Genomic DNA, 18567 nt, shown 5'->3' on the forward strand with positions numbered 1-18567 from the left:
TAAAATAAATTATGATTAAAATTTATACACATATATAATTACAAAAAATACAGAAATATAAAAATTAAATTTAAAAAAAAAGTTAAAATAAAATATATACCCGCCCTTTGAAGGGCGGGTCAAAATCTAGTTATGACTTAAAAACGCTTTTTATATCTTAAAAAGAATACGAATTTGGAGAGACATATATTCTTTATTATTTATTTTATTTATTTCTATATGTGAAATTAAAGTTGACTAATGGAAATTGCAGATTTTTTTTAGTTTACAACTCCACAAGGAAAAATTGTAGCCAGTTTCTAGGTAGCTCAAGATTCCCCACATCTTTGTGTATATAAAATGTATATTCAGACATCGATTTGGTCTAGTTCAGATATTTTGAATATAAGAGAAACAATAACCAATAAAATGATTATTCGTTTTGGTTGTCTTTTGGTTCCGGTTAAAAAACACCCTGACCTCTGAATGATCCCCGAATTGCTAATTAGTTTACCACAAGAAACACAAAAGAAAAATACAAGGAAACAAAAACCTTAAAATCATAATCAATCTCTCTCACTGCTTCAAGCTTGAGCAGTAGAAGAATCACTAGTGTTAGTTTCTTTTTGCTTTCTTTCGGCTTGAAGGGATCTGCAAAGCGATTCAAGCTTATCTTTCTGATTCTTTGTCTTCTCCAACTGTTTCTTCAATCTTTCACGCTATTACAATGTTCAACCAAAAGCAGCATTGTTATCTTCTATTGGTTTCAAAAATTTGTGAAAAAATGGTTTGGTTTACCTCTTCAACGAGTTCTATGAGAGTAAGATCCGATCTCTCGGTTTTGCTCTTCAGGAATGCGTTTTCTTTCCTCAGCTCTTTGATTGCTTTTGACATCTACATGAATCACACCATCATAGATATATATAGTTTAACAAAATCACAGAAAATAGCATTTCAAGGACATGTTTTTACCTTATCGATTTCTTGTTTGAATGTTTCAAACACTTCGTTGCTCTTCACCAACGCATCCTGCATCATGTTTCATTTATGAACAAATGATCTTGTGGAAGAAAAGAAGATGAATACTCTGCAAGAAAATAAGGGGGGAAGAGAGCAGACCTGGAACTGCTGGAACTTCTCTCCATCAGATGTTAGCTGCACCCGCAAGTTTTTCTCCGTTGCTAAAAGCTGAGAAACTTGATCTGCATAAACCTTCATCTGAGACTGTTCATGGATGAGTTTCTCCTCATGCTGTTTGATTTTTAATTCAGAAATCTGTAGCTCCAGTGATTTCTGTTTCAGCTGTTCATTTCAAAAAAAAAATGAGATAAATAAATAGGTCACAGTTAAATGATGCTTCATATATAGTTTGAAGAAAGAATATAAATTGTACTCTTTGCTCATGTTGTTGTTCTGAAAGCATATATTGATCAGCCAGGTGCTTCAACTTCGTCCTTAACCTGAAGAATAAGTAAACAAAATCCACTGATATTGACGAAGGACCTCCGAAATATGTAAGAATATAGTTTGCAGAGTGTGACAGAGCGTGTTCATGATGATTTTTTTTACTTTTTGTGTAACAAAACGATATGTATGAAATATATGTGGGAATTGCAACACAATGTGCAGAGGATTGTATTAGATTCTATAACACTTCCTACTCCACTACAATTGAAAACTGTGGGGATTACGTTCTTTGGGCTTACATCTCATTTTCTTTTAGTTGTGAGAGGCTTTCATCCTTTTGCTCGTCCAACTTAATGCTCACATCCTATTAACCAAAGTGAATTTAGTAAGGTCAAGAGTATAGCAGAAAAAAAAAGGATGGTTTCATTTTTACAAGTTTCTGAATATTGCAAAAGCCTACAAAGTAATCAAATTAATGTTCTATCAGTCTGTTACAGAGTCTCCATCTACGTGAAACTAACATGTGCCAGCCAATATTATTGCGGAATTTCACATGTTAAGGAAGAAGAAAAAGGATAGATTATTTCCCTGAGCAAATAACTCAGAAGATTAAAGAAGACACTAAGGAATAGAACGAGATGCATCAGGATTTGCCTACTGAGGAAGGATAAACAAAGCTATTAAACATCAGTCCTTCTTACTACCAAATACCAATACCAGTGGCAAAATTTCTTAAACTTTGTAACCAGCAACAAAGATCAAAACACTAGGAAGAATTCAAATGTTCATCTAACCTTAATCGCTTCCTGGAACTTGGTTGATAAATCTGATCTTAAAGTCTGCCCCTCAGTCGAAACCCGCTTGCATTCTTCCTGTGATACAAAGGAACAACAACAAGACAAGACACTCTATAACGCAAACAAAGTAGAGTAAGAAAAAGAAGAATAAAAGAATGCATACCATCAACATTTTGTTCTGACGTTGTAACTCTCTACAAAGAGACTCAAGCTTGTCACGGACAGTAATAGCTAACATAAAATAAAGGAGAAACAAAACAAAATGACTTGCTGGGTTGGCTCTCAAAAGCATAGAACAATGGAAGTGACACAAACAAAAACAGGTTGTCCTAGTTAATTTTACCAGAATCTCTTTCAGAAAGGACTTGTTGATACTTGAGCATGAATTCAAGAAACTCCTTTTCAGATTTGAACACGTTCTTCGAATTCTTACGCTTAGTAGTCTCAACTGCCTCCTGCTTTCAATATCAGCACCACGTGTCATCAACACAACAGTATAGGCATAAATGATCATGACCTGCTTATGAAAGATATACTAACTTGTTTTCTGGGTTTGACCGAATCCACACTCTGAGTAGAGTCCGTTGCCTTGTCCTTGGCCAAGTTTAAATTTTGAGTAGACCCTTCTGATACTAACTCAAATAGCAAAGAACCAACGTTAGGTTACAAATACGAAAAAAAAAAGCCAATTAAGATTATACTATTCTCTCACATGCTTGAGGAGGAGGAGGAGGAGGAGGTGGAGATGATTCTTCCTGTTCTACGCTAAGCTTGCTCGAGACCTTGATTAGGTCATCAACGCCGCCGCCGTCATCATTGACATCCGTTTCTTCACAGAGCGGAACGGGGAAAGTCCTGGGCTTCTCTGCTTTCTCGATCGGGACATCATCGTTACGATTATGTTCTTCGGTCACCACCGGAGGCGGGTCAGCAGCTCCGTCGACGAATCCATCGGGTAGGGAATCGACCTCGGGGAGCAAATTCGAGTGAGGTGACTCCATTTTGACTCTGGATCTGGCAGCGAGCGCGAGATTGGGACAGAAACCCCCCAATTTTACTTACAAGTGTGTCGGAAGGGAGAATTAGACAACAAGAAAACTGAGCATTACTTTTAATGGAAAAGAAAAAAAAAAGTAATAAACCTGTTTTTTCAAAGTTCAACTAATAATAACACCAATATGGCCACACTACCTCTGTATTGTTTTTGCTAACCGGCCGAAACATTCTAACCCGATCCAAAAACCCGAACTGAAACTACACTAAAATATATGAATATCCGTCGATTAAAAAAAAAAATCCAAAGAGATATCTGAAGAAGTTGAGTCTTTGCAAAAGAGACACCCCAATACCATCAAATTGGTTTTCAAGTATATTCGCCACCAATGAAACAAAAACAACGATTCAACAATATATCAACCTAAAGAACACAATGAACTAATACATTTAAGTTATAAACTATGATCAACTTTGAATTTCAACAATCTCTTATAAGTAAACAACATGGCGAAGATTTTCTAGATTATACTTTTCTGATACTAATCTTGCACAATTATCCTAAATGTGTTCTGGTTCATGCAAAGAATATCATAGCCATTGTACTTCAGGTTCGTTCCTAAAACGTTGCCAAACTAATTCCGTCCCGATTTGTCCTCACTAACTGCTTGTAAATATTGCAATTCCATCACTCCATATATTTCTTCTAATGAGAGCATACATGTGTTTCTCTTCATCTAATAACCAACAACCGAAGGAAGAAGAGATTAAAAACTAAGATCGAGAATGCCGCACAAAGAACTAAAACACATATAAAGTAATTCAAACTTTGTATGTTCGTATCACACAAACAATATATTTATAATCAAACAAATCCAAGACTCGAGCACATACTTTAAATGTTTTCTATTTGAGACAAAACACTGAAAAAGAGACAAAATAAGTGAGAGGAAAGTGAAATTCATGAAATCTAAACACAAATGACTTGAAGGTATAAGAAGAAAAGACTCACTTGTGTAGTTCTCCATAGACTCGCCAGAGAGAGAGCTGGCAGCTACAATCGCAGGAGATAGAGTACGACAATCACTGGAAAAAAGAATTGTCATAGAGAGAGAAAGTTGGACAGTGATGAAAGTGAAAACTTTGATCGAAGGATTTAAGATTAGCTTGTGTGTGATTTTATATTTGGTGAGGGGCAGAAAATGTTGTCTATTTTTCGTTAATTATATATTTAGTGATATGGACAATGAAAACATTGTGGTAGATAATCATAAATTCTAAATAATTTTGTTGATAAATTAGACATACATATTAAAAATAGACAACATTTTCTTGCACAGTTTCAATTTTTCCAATTTCTGTTATTTATATTTCTTTTGCTTGTAAATGATTTTGCAGTTGAACAATAGTTTTCATTTTCTAACTCAAAAGCAAAATATACAGCTGCAAATAGCCACCAATTTTGTTTATTGCACAAGTTCAACTACTTACATCTTTTCACGCGAAATTAAAAAAAAAAACAGTAACATTCGTCAAACACTAATTTATCCTCAGAGAAAGCAAAGACGAACAATCGGTTGTACAAATTCGAAACAAGAGTATCTTAACACAAAACAAACGTCTAATTAAAAGCTTATAGTAGTTTCCATGGTTGGGTGCTTTTTGATTATTCATCGCCCCGTACGTTACACCACACACCGTTCGTCCTTCATCAAAGATGGCAAACATATTTTGTACGTTTGATCACTGGCTTGATTTTTCTTGCACCACACGAGAATGATCAGTGTTGTTGCCCATGCATCCTCTACCAGCACCAGCATAGCACGGTGCAGTTACATTTGCTAAATACTTCCTTGGCAATGCCATTCCGAATCTCTTTCCTTTTCTTTCTTTTTTCTCCTTTTTGACAATGCTTTCATTTTCCTGTGTCGTAATCTATTCATAGAATACAAATATATCAATATTAGAGAGCTTCGTATATCATATGAATGGTGAAGATAGATGAATGTGGTTCACTTTAAATAGATTGTAAGTTACTTAAATTGTTGTAAAGAGATATATGTACCTCTTTTGGCTCTATGATGACACTTTGGGTTTCCATCGACTTTCTCTTGTCTTCACCATCTTTTTCTGCCAAGATAATAGATAATTTTAATAAATTCACTTTACTATGAATCTTACTATGGATCTAAAATGAAGCAAAACTTAGCATTAGGCAAAATCTATGTAATATCTATATTGTTTTGACAAAAAAAAAGTCAGCATTCTCTATAGAAATAAAAACATATCTACCAATCATATGCACATGTGTGATGTGCATGCATCATCATTCCTCCACATATATGAGAGTAAATTGTTTTTCCTCTTTTAGATTTTTATTTGGTACGTACACTTGTATATATGTAATTATGTAAATATAGTAAACGAACGTATATAACTTACCTTTATCATCATCATCATCATCGTCATCATCAGAAGAAGTAACATTAATGCAATAAACCCTAAAGCTTGGAGATCCAGGACATATCATCCTCTCATCAAAATTACTCATCCTCCCTTCATCATGATCAATACCATCATCTCCTTGCTTCTTAAAAATGATGTCCTCATCATTTCCTTCTTTCTTAATAGAGATGACATCATCAATTTTCTCATCTTGTTTCTTCACAACCTTTTCCCCGTTTTTAACATCTTTTATCGAAGAGATCTTCTCATAAATAACTTCTTTCTTATCTTCCACGTGATGATCAGGCGCAGGAGCCACCTTAGCCGACAACTTCAAGCTGTCGTCGTTCTCCTCCGCCTCCTCTCCGTCCTCAGAGGAGCCGTGCCTTAGAAGCTCCTTCTTCGACTGCGTCTGGTTTCCTTTCAAGACGCTTGCATGGCTCCGTTTCTTCATCTCCTCTAATCTCCTCCTGAGAAGCGGACGTATTCCCTCCGGAAGTGGCACAACGCCGCCCTCACCCGCTCTCGCCGCCGCACCACCTCCTAGCCTTGAGCTACCGCAACCCATATCAATAAAACTATCAAATAGATGGGGGTAATCGCCGCCACCAAAAAGATCATACAGCGGCGGTTGGGTGGCGGGAGAAGATTCTTGAATTAAGGCAAAGAAGAGGAGAGAAGAGATTTGGTTTGTGATGAATGGAAGATCATTTTAGGAATCAGAGAAGATTATTAAAGGGCTGAGATTGTGTGATGGGTTGATTGGTTAGTTGCAGTTTATTTGCTAAATTTGGTAAATAGTGATTTATTTAGGCAAATGCATGAGTTGGTTCTTAACTTCTTATCTAAGTGACCTACTCATTCTTGTTGTCCTTTGACTTGCAGTTAGCCTCTCCTAATTTTGCAGATAAACTTTAGCCATTCAATTACTTTATATATTCGTTGCGTATTGCTTCAAATTATCTTGATCTTGCATTTTAGAGAATCTTCTTAACTAATTTCTTTGTATTAGTTACGAAGCTTTTATGTACAAACATATGACTTATTCTTGGGTTCACTCCCTAGGGTGAACCTCTAGATTCACCAACCAATAGGATTGTTTTATTTTATATTCGAAATCTTTTAAAAAAGGAAACAAAATATTTTCTCAGTTATAAGTTATATTATATTTTTAAAATAAAAAGGTTAAAATAAATAAATTTAAAAAGTAGTAATTAAAAAAAATATTTTTAACATTCTCAACAAAATACTAAACTCTAAATCCTAATCCCTAATCCCTAAACCCTAAATCCTAAACCCTTGGGTAAACCTTAAACCTTTAGATAAATCCTAAACTTCAAATCAAAAACACTAAACACTCAAGGGTTTAGGGTTTTAAGATTTAGTGTTTTTGATTTAGAGTATGAATTATCCAAGGGTTTGGAGTTTACCCAAGGGTTTATAGGATTTATGATTTAGGGTTTAGGGATTAGGATTTAGGGTTTAGTGTTTTGCTGAAGACGATAAAAATATTATTTTTTTTTAAATTTGTTTTTCTCTAACTACTATTTTTTCTAATTTTTTTAACCTTTTTATTTTAAAAACATAATATATCTTGATAATATTTTGTTTCTTTTTCTAAAAGATATCGAATTTGAAATAATAAAATCTTATTGGTTGGTGGACCTAGAGGTTCACCCTAGGGGGTGGACCCAAGAATAACTCCAAACATATATATACAAAATATACAATAGAAAATGATGAAGAATTTTTAATTTTTGGTTAACCATCCGGCAAGAGTTCTACTTCTATTGATACACATAGCTAAACTGAACTCAAACACAACTAACAGGAGAGTGCTAGTTGAAATATTCAAGTAACATTCGTTTGTAATCGAGAAAATTATTTTGATTTTATCAAGTAAATCTCGAACTGTGATATTGTGAAAATAATAAAACAGGAACGATAATTTTTGTGGGGCTTGGAAAGCATATAATAACTAAGAATTGGGCCTCTAATGGGCCTTTGACCCAATAAGCAAGCAAGCGGCGCCTTGCTTTTATGTGGCTTTGGGATACTTAGGGTTTTAGTTGCTAAAGAAATTCGATTCCTCTTCTCCTTCTTCTTCGTCGTCGAGCAGAGTCAAGCTTCCTACCGCCATGGATCCTAACCTCGCAAACAACCCCCAATTGATTCAATTCCTCAGCGTAAGTCTACTTTACTCTTGTTCATTTAAATCTAAATAGTTTCATCATATTCTCTGCTTGAGTAAGTTAGAACTATGAACTAGTTAGTAGCTGTCTTCATTTCATGACTGAATCGATTCATGAGATGTGTTTTGAAATGAGTGTGTGTGTGTGTTTCTTGTGGGGAACAACAACAGCAAGAGAAAGAAAGGGCAATGGCGAACGAAGTGGTGGCGAAGATAACAAGCTCGTGCTGGGACAAATGTGTGGACAAGCCAGGAAGCAAGTTCAGCTCCAGCGAGACTTCTTGCCTTAGTAACTGCGCCCTACGATACATGGACATGACTATGCTCATCATGAAACGCTTTCAGCAGCAGTGATTTTCATTATCATCATGATCATGATGATGTTACTTTACTTCTTTCCCTTTTATTTATTTTGAAAATCGTTTTTTTTTTTCCTTTTTCTCATGGCAACTGGTGTTGAACCCCGGCAATAATATTATTTCTCTTGGATGAATTGTTGTGGGATTAGTTTATGGTAATGTGAATGAGATTTTTATTTGATGGACTAATGAATCAGTGTGGAATGTTCAGCTTATTAAGATTATGGTGAAGCGGGCACATCGTTGGATATATTGTTTCCATTTTCACCATAATCTCAATGTGTCAGCAAAGTTGAAACCAGCTCTAAACAACTTATTCTATTCGTTTCTTTCAGTGTTATAAGCTGGGTAAACTGATTGGATTATAAGAGGATTTATATATTCTGTAATCCATTTGTGAGCATTGGGTTCAGTTATAGGGAGAAGAAAGAAGAACCATCAGTAACAAGGGCTGAATGAGACCACCCAATGTGAACTTGTGTAAGAAATCAGAATATCTATACTATACTAAAAGGGGATATAAGCCATGGAGAGGGTGTCCACATAAGATAGAAAAATCAACCAATCAGAGAATCCGAAATTGCCATGTCATCTCATTTATTTTTCGTAAAAAATAAAAAAAACAATGCGAATGTGAGAATCGAACCCGGGTTGGTATGATATATATATAGGACAGTTACCACTAAGCCATTGACACTTTCTTGGACACATATAAAGAACCACTAAGTATATAATCACAAACTTTTATGTACATTTACAATAATATGAATTCAACTTTCAAGACTCCGATACTTTGTTTTGTAAAAAAAAAAAAAGTAAGTGGCTAAGTTAATATATTCTTAGAAAGTGTGAAAACGTTGACAAATATGAAAAATCATAGATTTTTGTTTTCGTGACAAAGTTAAGAATTTTGTAAAAGTAAGTTTAACATATAAATTTTGGTGACAAATATGAAAAAACATAGATTTTTGTAAAATTTTGACAAAACAACTCAAAACATACTTCTCTAATGTCTTAATAAAATATTATTTAAGGGTGTAATAATTAAATATATTAATTCAATAAATTTTGTAATTTATAGACAAAACAATAACACAACAAATTTTGAAACATTTGTTTAACCTATCGATTTTTTTTCATGAGAATCCAACTAAACAAGATAAAAAAAATTAGATTTACAAATATTTAATTACCATTTTATTCAATTTTGATTAATTTCAAATTGTCATAATGTATCTTTTTGAAGTTACAAATATGAAAAAGCATAGATTTTTGTACAATTTGACAAAACAACTCAAAACATATTTTTCTAATGTCTTAATAAAATATTATTTAAGGATGCAATAATTAAATATATTAATTCAATAAATTTTATAATTTATAGACAAAACAATACCACAACAAATTTTGAAACATTTCTTTAACCAATCGATTTTTTTTTCATGAGAATCCAACTAAACAATTAGATTTACAAATATTTAATTACCATTTTATTCAATTTTGATTCATTTCAAATTGTAATAATGTATCTTTTTGAAGTTACAAAAAAATAATGTTCTTTCTTTATTACACTAGCATTGTATATAGATTCTATATACACAAAATAAATATAATATAACAACATAAGCTTGCTTTCCCCAATTCATATGAAAACTTTTTAAGTTATCCACCAAAGCAAATTAATTAAATCAATGAAATTGTTAAAATACAGCAAATTAATATATAATTTTATTTTAAATTAAATTATTTAAAAAGTGTATTTTCGTTAAAACAAAATAATAAATAAGTAAAACTGATTTGATGGTAATTTTTATGATATATATATATATATATATATATATATATATATATCAATTCTGTGAAAGAAATAGAAGCTTAATATGGAAAAAAATCTTAAATACAAAAACCTCTAAAAATTAACAAAAAAAACTAATAAATTAAACTATGATATCACTTAAAAGCTTCTTAGACCATATTAATAAAATATTTAAACGATAATTAGATAAATTTGATTTTTTTCCAGCAAAAAATTTATTATTAATTAGCATCAGTTATTTCAAGATGTTTAAGAAATGGTGGACAAAAAAATAAGATGGACATTAATGATATATGAACTATGAATAGTACTTTGTGAAGCAGACTTAGATAACATATCTGCACATCCATTTCCAGTCCTTTTTGATGCTTAAATTCAATTTCTTCAGAGTAGTTATTCCACAAATAGATCGTATGAGATATTGTTTTGATATGTAGATTTGTTTTTTCAATGTTAAGAAGATTGATAACTGTAAAAATGTCTCTTTCGAATATGATATGTCTATAACTGAGTCCCCAACATGAGACAAGTTTGTTTAAAAAGTAAATAATTTTATTTTTCTTATATTTTATAATCAATATATATTATTTACTGATAATAAAAATATAGTTATTCATCTATCACAAATATCTATGCAAATATGTGAATCAAGTACAACAATCAAACAACATAATGATTTCCACAAAGAAAATTTAAAAAATATATTTATGTTATGAAGTCATATTTTATATTCTTTAAATAATATAATACAATATTATACATTATTTTTTAGAATTGAGAAATACATATATCAGTTAGACAAATTAAGCGATAATTAGACAAATTTGATTTTTATTTTGTGAGTAAAAAGTTTATTATTAATTAGCATTATTTATTTCAAGATGTTTAAGAAATGATGGACAAAAAAATAGGATGGACATAAATGATATATGAACTATAAATAGTTTTTTGTAAAGCTGACTTAGATAACACATATGCACATCCATTTCCAGTCCTTTTTGATGCATAAATTCAATTTCTTCAGAGCAGTTATTCCACAAAGAGATCGTATGAGATATTGTTTTGATATTCAGATTTGTTTCTTGATTGTTAAGAAGATTGATAAGTGTAAAAATGTTTCATTCGAATATGATATGTCTATAACCGAGTCCCCAACATGAGACAAGTTTGTTAAAAAGTAAATAATTCCATTTTTCTTATATTATATAATAAATATATATTATTTACTGATAATAAAAATATAGTTATTCATCTATCACAAATATCTATGCAAATATGTGAATTAAGTACAACAATCAAACAACATAATGATTTTCACAAAGAAAATATAAAACATATATTTATATTATGTGGTATTATTTTATATTCTTTAAATAATATAATACAATATTATACATTATTTTTTAGAATTGAAAAATACTTATAATATCTTATCCGCGCGTAGCGCGGTTAAAAAATCTAGTGTATATAAAGAAAGATGGGAAAGGTGGAATGGTACCAGCGGTTTAAAAAATTCAATGGTGATCATAATTATTTATTGCAATGTTGGTATAAATTTTTGGATTTCAACCAGATTTTGTATCACTCCGATTAAAGACTACTCTCTTTTAAAAAAAAAATCAAAATAGAATTGTATTAGTCGAGAAGACTAAAAGACGGGGGTTTTAGATCGAATAATTTGTTTAACATTTATTTTGACATTTGGTGCATTCATTTGTTCAAACTATTTGTCCTCTCAAATTAAAAACATACCACATTAATGTTGAATGGTAACTTACAAAAGAGGTCCACATAGCAAAACCTCTCCGCTACACATGTGCATATAGACTAGAAACACTGGATGTTGAGATTAGACAAAAAAGTGATTGACGTTAACTGGTCAGCGATAAAAGCTGACACTGAACAGTAGAATAAGGACAACAGCAAAATTACTATTATATGTTTTTTTAGCTTTTAAGAAAAGATAAACTATTATTAAATCCATTAAATTTAGAGCCAAAATTAATATAATTCCAAATTTAAATAATCATCCATATATGTTTATAAAATCCTAAACTAAAATAAATATCTCAAGCAGTAAACCAAATAAACAATAAACAGTAATAACAAATAGAAATAAAATAAAGGTATTTCGGATGGGCGTTCGGGTACCCGTTCGGGTTCGGATCGGGTATTTCGGATTTTCGGGTATTTCGGTATAGAGGTGTAGAACCCGTTCGGGTATTTCTATACTTCGGGTCGGGTTCGGGTATTTTTAGTTCGGATTCGGTTATTTTGGATCGGGTTCGGATATTTAGATTTTGAAAAAAAAATTAAATTTTTCATTTCTTAAATTTTTTGTATTGAAGAATATAAATTTTGCTTAACTTTTTTTTTAATAGATTAAATGGTTAATAGATTTGGACATAACATTTTAAAACTAAAAATGCATTAATTTAGTTATTGTTTTTAAATTTTGGATGTAACTTTTTGTTATTTTTGAAATAAAAAACTTGACATGCTTTTTAAGTGAGTAGCAAATCATTTTTTCGTAATTGCATGTATATCATATGAACTTAAAGTATGTGTAGTATTAATATAAATATTTTATATAAAATGAGAGATGTAAACTAGAAATATAAAGTTAATTATACATATGTTCGGTTATCTTCGGATATCCATTCGGGTTCGGATATTATCCATTCGGGTTTGGGTATCCAATCTCTCCTAATTCAATACCCGTTCGGGTATTTTGCTACTTCGGTTCGGCTTTCGGTTCGGGTTTTTCGGATCGGGTTCGGGTGCCACTTCGGATATCGGGTAAAGTGCCCACCCCTACAAACATGAATGGAAGCAATTGCAAGACATAAGCAAAGAAAACCTCTTATACTTCTTAACACCAAATACTATATTATATTAAAAACTCACTGGGCTGAGTATACACTCGACAACAAGACGATAAGTGAAAAAAGTAAAACATGACGATGGATAAAGATAGTAAAGAAAAGAAGAGAGATGTAAAGAAACTTCACTTAAAATCTTAAACCTATTATTAGAAAAATAGGAAGAATTTGAATTTAGAACTAGCGTTGAAGAACCCAATCCAAACAAAATTGAAATCACTTAGTGACCGTCTCTGATGATGATCTACTGTTGGTGACAAAAGTTGCAAGACTCCAGAACCGTAGCTACAAGTGAGAAACTGAGGCCTTAATTTTTGGTAATGGGATTAAAATTCCAATGAGATGTAGCAACAGAAGACTCAAAGGGTAACCCTTTATTCAATGAACACGCATAGCTTTGAAAGTTGGGCTAAGGCCCTGGACAATATAGCAAACCCGTGTCAACATCCGATAAAGGTTTAACCAGAGACGTCGAGCAGAACAATAAACCGCCGTGTGAAGGAGATGGAGCAGTGAGCACCAACCGATGGAGGGCTGCGTTCACAATGATTATTGTCTATGTACATTGTGTCAGAAAGTGGCTTTCAAAGAGAAAGTGGCTTCCAAAAGAGAGTGGATGCTTCTGATTATGAACCACAAAAAATATTTAAGTTTCACCCCTGCTCATTTCCAACCTCAAAGACGATATTAAGCCAATTAGAGAAATCAGAGCAAATTAGAAAATACAAGTTTTACATAATTAAGCACTATTATGAAAAAACCTTCAAAACCAATTTGATTGAAATTATGCAAAAAGCAGTAAATAAACCTCAGCATTTTGCTATCGTGAAAATAAGAGCTTAAGCAATCTTTCATATACCTAAAAACAATAAATAAGCTTCATAAATCATTACGACAAGGAAGTAATTAGTAATCAAGCAGTAAAAGTTGCTACAAATCCCTCTATGAAATAAGAAATCATCATGTAGCTAGTTTCATTAAAACTGAAAAAGTATTCATGGAAAAAGAGAGTCAAAGATACTACTTAAGTTCTTGAGTTTTTCCATCGTGCGAAGATGTCAATGATGATAGACTATTCAAGAACTTAAAAATAAAAAAGAAAAAGGACATCTATTTTGGAATAAATATCTTATCTGAGGGCGGTGGCATTACCCCGACGAGGAAAAGAAGAATAAGGGAATCTTTGTGTAGAAATAAAACAGAACATTCTCTTACAATGGGAAAATATTCCAAATCGTCTCTAAGCCATTGGATCTGTTCCCGTTAGGATTAGAGTAAAGATTCTTAGTATCTCCCACTAACGTCATTGATTTACACATAAAGCTAACTCTTAAGTGGTAATCGCCAAAACCATGTTACCTTCATTGTATAATTTGTGGTGTTCATAGTATTAGGGGTTAACAGTTTGATTCATTTCTTAAAAAAAAAAACAGTTTGATTCCTTTTGGTTACTTGCGCTAATTAACTTTTATAGTTTTATGTGATCTATCAATCGGCGTTCAGAATTAACAATTAATCGCCAAAACCATGTTACCTTCATTGTATAATTTGTGGTGTTCATAGTATTAGGGGTTAACAGTTTGATTCATTTCTTAAAAAAAAAACAGTTTGATTCCTTTTGGTTACTTGCGCTAATTAACTTTTATAGTTTTATGTGATCTATCAATCGGCGTTCAGAATTAACAATTAAGTTACTTATCCTTGATTATTTGTTACCTAGTCAGTAATTAAAGTTGGGTGTGTTTAACTAAAAACGTATTGTACTATTCATTTGACAAATATATTGCAATCTTAAGAGAAAATTGACATTTATATTTTTCATACATATTAAGAAATTTATAGATTATTTGCAAGCACCAGATAAGTTTAATTTCTTGTTTAATACAGACAAAACACAAAATATTGTTTGTACTTGGAAAATATAAAACGATAGTTATATCCTAACGACTCTTACTACAAAGCAAAAAAAATTATTATAAATTTTAAGATCAAAAGGTATATCAGTATATGGCTACCATGCCAAAATGTTGGTATCTTTTTAGATAACGACGGTAGTCACTGTCCAAACGAACTCTGTATTGCTCATGCACTGGTTGAGCATGTACATCAAGCAAATTAAAGAAAACGAAATCATATAATGAGTCGAAACTTCAATAGCATGAATGTAATAATATTCCACAACTATTAACTTTTCATGAAAACAAAGACAGTCCGATCGAGTAGATTTTATTCCAAGAGTATCTTAAACACAGTGGATAAAAATTCAGAAGAACTAGAAAAATTTACTAATACATATCTCATATTGTCTAACGAAAAATATATATTTAAGAAGTCTCGTTTTCTAAACTTGTACATGGTTCAATTTCGGTAGACTGGTCCAAATGCACAAAAAAAAAATTTATAAGAATATGGACGAAAACAATGATACGATGATATCATCAAACGTGCATTAATTAAAATGTTTAGCATGTTCATATACAAAACGTTATTATTTGCGATGAGATTGGTAGCGTTTTCAATGACAAATCAGGCCAGAGAGAAAACTGTTCCATTGTATCGATCTCTTTGTTAGTTTGGTAATAATGAACGTGATTTTCTTATATAGAAAAAATAAACTAAAATGCAAAATGATACTCTATATCAATTTATACTGCACTCAAGAAAATGTTTTGTACATCACAACAAATGCTAAACCAAACTACTCTACAAATTTTGGATCCACCTATAGACTATGGATTATTACTCTCATTTTTATACAGAATGGGATTAGTGATTATTGCAGTTGCATCGTTTGGATTCACATATATTTATTTTAGCGAGATTACATACTATAATTAAAATACTGAGAGACAAAAGGTTTCCCTATTTTCCTTGTTGTTAATATGTTGGGGTAAAGATTTCAAAAGGGGGTTTCCTGATTTCCTAAATGAGTAATTGCAATTCGGAAAACGAACTATATGCATGACAATTCGGTTTAGGTAAAAGACCAACTTATTCTCTCATTGCACTTGTAACCCCTAAACTAGAGAGTTGTAGACAGTAGTAATCCTCAACACCTACTTGGTTGGTGACACGTCAGAAAGAACGACAATTTGGTGCAATAGAATGTACCGGAATGGTACTTTTACAAGATATAAGGTTTTAGTGCTCATAAGTTGCTGAGCTGGATAGATACCCACCCATTTTAGGTTTTAGGGTTTGATGATTATATTTGCCACAAGATTTATGAGATAAGACTAGGTTAACTTCGCATGCCGACATCAATGTGCGCACAACATCATTCGTTAGGTCTTGTTTCATTAGACGAATAAACATATGTGGATATTTTTTTGAAAGGGAGAGGGATTATATTCCTCACATGATTTATATTTCGTGGTTTTTCAAGCGGTTTACTGCTTTATATTGGTCACCCTCAAAAACTGATCAGACCCAATTCATACACAAATCATTTATTTGTTTGTCAAAAAAAATTTCACGCAATTACTCTTAATAGAAAAGTAAAGTATATGAATTACATTATGATATATATACTGACTAATATATTATTTTGAGAAGACGGATATATATTCTATTAAACTTAGTCATGTCCACATCTGCAGAACTAAAAGGTCGCAGAGAGGATTTAACCGCTCACACAAAACGCAGAAACTACGTAGGCATATTTATAAGTAGATGAATCATAAAAATCAATAGACGAAGGGTAAGATTAAGCTTAATTAGATTAAAGAAAAGGGAACCTTCGGGGCATGCAGTAAACAACTGTAAAGTAGAGATAATGCTCTCTGATTCTTTTTGCCCACTATCAACATCCCATTGAGTTCAAACTCTTCCGTTCTCCTCTCTCACTCACAGACGCATTTTGCAAGTTGATACACTTTTCTACTCCCTATATAAATCACTACCCTTCTCAATCAACAATTGCATCTTACATTAACAGATTCTCATCATGATCCTATAGTGTTCACTCGTTCCTTGCTTGCCTTCGGTTTCATAGAGAAAGAGAGGGGGAGAGTTTATAATAGATTATTATTAATATTTTCTTCACAGTAGCATTTCACTACTTTGAGAGAGATTAAAAAGATAAAATGGCGGTTTCAATAGTCGTCTTGCGTACGGTCTTTGGCATTCTAGGTAAATCTTCTCACGTTTACGTAAACGTTCATGTCTTCATGATGCATGCATGTACGTGAGTTATCGTGAATTCTAACATAAGATAATTATTTTGTAGGGAATATCATCTCCTTTCTCGTCTGTCTTGCCCCAATGTAAATGCCTTATAACTCTCTTTACGTTCCTCTTATATAGATAACGTTTTCCATCAGACATTAAATATACGTGTTGTTTATGTATTAGACCGACGTTCATTCGTATTTACAAGAGAAAATCATCTGAAGGATATCAGTCTATCCCATACGTGATAGCGCTCTTCAGTGCGATGCTATGGATATACTACGCAATGATCAAGACGAATGTAGTGATTATGATCACTATCAACGCCGTTTCCCTGGTCATACAAATCTTCTACATCTCCTTCTACCTATTCTACGCGCCTAAGAAGGAGAAGGTACTTATTCAATATTAACATAACTTCTTATCTTGAATGTACAAACAAGAATGACTACATCTTTACCTGACCGTTGTGTTTCGATATGGCAGACTCTAACGGTGAAATTCGTCTTATTTGTGGATGTTTTTGCGTTCGGCTTTATTTTCTTCCTTACATACTTTCTGCTTCATGGACAAAAACGTGTTCAAATACTTGGATACATTTGTATGGTCTTCTCTCTATGTGTTTTTGTCGCACCCCTTGGCATCATTGTAAGTTATCTCTTTCTTATTTACTCATTCGTTCATTCATTCATTAAAACTGTTTTTAATCGGTCAAGTTATAATCTTGAAAACACAGAGGAAAGTGATTAAAACGAGAAGTGCAGAGTTCATGCCGTTTGGTCTCTCCTTCTTCCTCACCTTATCGGCTGTCATGTGGTTCTTTTATGGTCTTCTCCTTAAAGACATGAATATAGCGGTACGTCTAAGTAGTCTTCATATTTGCTTTTTTTTTTTTTTTGTATGCTCCAGCTCTGAAAGCTAATGTTTCTTTAATTATTTTTTTCAGCTTCCAAATGTTTTGGGTTTCATCTTTGGAGTGCTTCAAATGATACTTTACATGATATACAAAAAACCTGGGACAAAGGTTTTGGAACCACCAGTGATTAACCTCCAGGAAATATCTGACCATGTTGTCGATGTCGTGAGGCTTAGTTCGATGGTTTGTTCCTCACAGATGAGAACTTTGGTGCCACAGGACAGTGCGGACATGGAAGACACCATAACCATTGATGAGAAGATCAAAGGAGACATTGAGAAAATGAAGGAGAGCAAAGAAATGCTTCTTATATCCAAGAATTAATAAGCTCTTAACTATCAAGTGTGGAGTTGTGTGTTTTAGTTGCTTGTCTGCTAAGTTAATGTTTAATCTGCATGTGTGGGCCTCTCTCTCTCCTCTTGAATGTAAAATAAGTTTCTATTAAATTAAATAAATGAATATGTCTTGTGTATGGGTGTCCTTTGTAACAAAAATAGATCGACTTGTCTATTATCTTTTTTTCAGTTGTAAAATCCAAAATCAAACTATATTAATTTTCTTCATCTTGTCATTTATACTAAAAAGTTTACACTTAGCAACAACTAATAATAT

General features: G+C 32.3%; 4 protein-coding genes and 1 long non-coding RNA gene across 7 annotated transcripts; 3 read left to right on the top strand and 2 right to left on the bottom strand.

Annotated features, from left to right (window-relative positions):
- Nucleotides 1-335: 335 nt before the first annotated feature.
- On the bottom strand, nucleotides 336-3452 carry LOC103857267 (alpha-taxilin). 3 transcript variants are annotated; one of them, XM_009134441.3, is made up of 11 exons: nucleotides 2896-3452; nucleotides 2724-2815; nucleotides 2527-2641; nucleotides 2347-2414; nucleotides 2181-2258; nucleotides 1686-1750; nucleotides 1373-1439; nucleotides 1099-1281; nucleotides 952-1008; nucleotides 778-873; nucleotides 336-698 (listed from the first exon to the last, which is right to left on the bottom strand). In XM_009134441.3, exons 1-11 carry the CDS (start codon nucleotides 3182-3184, stop codon nucleotides 564-566), a joined length of 1245 nt encoding a protein of 414 aa, XP_009132689.1. In that variant the 5' UTR covers nucleotides 3185-3452; the 3' UTR covers nucleotides 336-563. The 3 variants fall into 3 exon arrangements, with proteins under 3 accessions (XP_009132689.1, XP_018512585.1, XP_009132690.1); XM_018657069.2 differs by having other exon boundaries at nucleotides 2527-2619; nucleotides 2723-2815; nucleotides 2896-3448; XM_009134442.3 differs by having other exon boundaries at nucleotides 2527-2638; nucleotides 2896-3445.
- LOC117132481 lies at nucleotides 1360-2316 on the top strand. Its single transcript, XR_004456058.1, has 2 exons — nucleotides 1360-1583; nucleotides 1622-2316. It is a non-coding gene; the product is annotated as an uncharacterized LOC117132481 (long non-coding RNA).
- A 1159-nt stretch (nucleotides 3453-4611) lies between the features above and the next one.
- Nucleotides 4612-6584, bottom strand: LOC103857268 (mitotic apparatus protein p62). Its single transcript, XM_009134443.3, has 3 exons — nucleotides 5619-6584; nucleotides 5242-5306; nucleotides 4612-5111 (listed from the first exon to the last, which is right to left on the bottom strand). The coding sequence occupies exons 1-3, from the start codon at nucleotides 6187-6189 to the stop codon at nucleotides 4920-4922; spliced, it is 828 nt and encodes a 275-aa protein (XP_009132691.2). The 5' UTR covers nucleotides 6190-6584; the 3' UTR covers nucleotides 4612-4919.
- Nucleotides 6585-7657: 1073 nt separating this feature from the next.
- LOC103857269 (mitochondrial import inner membrane translocase subunit TIM8) lies at nucleotides 7658-8386 on the top strand. The gene is made up of 2 exons (XM_009134444.3): nucleotides 7658-7807; nucleotides 7984-8386. The coding sequence occupies exons 1-2, from the start codon at nucleotides 7760-7762 to the stop codon at nucleotides 8164-8166; spliced, it is 231 nt and encodes a 76-aa protein (XP_009132692.1). The 5' UTR covers nucleotides 7658-7759; the 3' UTR covers nucleotides 8167-8386.
- Nucleotides 8387-16775: 8389 nt separating this feature from the next.
- LOC103857270 (bidirectional sugar transporter SWEET10) lies at nucleotides 16776-18513 on the top strand. The gene is made up of 6 exons (XM_009134445.3): nucleotides 16776-17000; nucleotides 17098-17134; nucleotides 17223-17433; nucleotides 17526-17687; nucleotides 17776-17895; nucleotides 17986-18513. The coding sequence occupies exons 1-6, from the start codon at nucleotides 16955-16957 to the stop codon at nucleotides 18277-18279; spliced, it is 870 nt and encodes a 289-aa protein (XP_009132693.1). The 5' UTR covers nucleotides 16776-16954; the 3' UTR covers nucleotides 18280-18513.
- The last annotated feature ends 54 nt before the right edge of the window (nucleotides 18514-18567 follow it).

Source organism: Brassica rapa, chromosome A03 (assembly GCF_000309985.2).
Source record: "Brassica rapa cultivar Chiifu-401-42 chromosome A03, CAAS_Brap_v3.01, whole genome shotgun sequence".
Lineage (NCBI taxonomy): Eukaryota > Viridiplantae > Streptophyta > Magnoliopsida > Brassicales > Brassicaceae > Brassica > Brassica rapa.

What these genes read in the sequence shown, in the direction of transcription:
- LOC103857267 (XM_009134441.3), bottom strand. Translation starts at nt 3,184, where the DNA reads ATGGAGTCACCTCACTCGAATTTGCTCCCCGAGGTCGATTCCCTACCC. An exon ending in AACAACAACATGAGCAAAGA is followed by an intron (nt 1,282 to 1,372) that starts GTACAATTTATA and finishes TGAAATGAACAG; the next exon opens with CTGAAACAGAAATCACTGGA. An exon ending in TCAAACAAGAAATCGATAAG is followed by an intron (nt 874 to 951) that starts GTAAAAACATGT and finishes TGATTCATGTAG; the next exon opens with ATGTCAAAAGCAATCAAAGA.
- LOC103857269 (XM_009134444.3), top strand. Translation starts at nt 7,760, where the DNA reads ATGGATCCTAACCTCGCAAACAACCCCCAATTGATTCAATTCCTCAGC. An exon ending in AATTGATTCAATTCCTCAGC is followed by an intron (nt 7,808 to 7,983) that starts GTAAGTCTACTT and finishes GAACAACAACAG; the next exon opens with CAAGAGAAAGAAAGGGCAAT.
- LOC103857268 (XM_009134443.3), bottom strand. Translation starts at nt 6,189, where the DNA reads ATGGGTTGCGGTAGCTCAAGGCTAGGAGGTGGTGCGGCGGCGAGAGCG. An exon ending in TGATGATGATGATGATAAAG is followed by an intron (nt 5,307 to 5,618) that starts GTAAGTTATATA and finishes TTATCTTGGCAG; the next exon opens with AAAAAGATGGTGAAGACAAG. An exon ending in TCATCATAGAGCCAAAAGAG is followed by an intron (nt 5,112 to 5,241) that starts GTACATATATCT and finishes TTCTATGAATAG; the next exon opens with ATTACGACACAGGAAAATGA.
- LOC103857270 (XM_009134445.3), top strand. Translation starts at nt 16,955, where the DNA reads ATGGCGGTTTCAATAGTCGTCTTGCGTACGGTCTTTGGCATTCTAG. An exon ending in TACGGTCTTTGGCATTCTAG is followed by an intron (nt 17,001 to 17,097) that starts GTAAATCTTCTC and finishes ATTATTTTGTAG; the next exon opens with GGAATATCATCTCCTTTCTC. An exon ending in ACGCGCCTAAGAAGGAGAAG is followed by an intron (nt 17,434 to 17,525) that starts GTACTTATTCAA and finishes TCGATATGGCAG; the next exon opens with ACTCTAACGGTGAAATTCGT.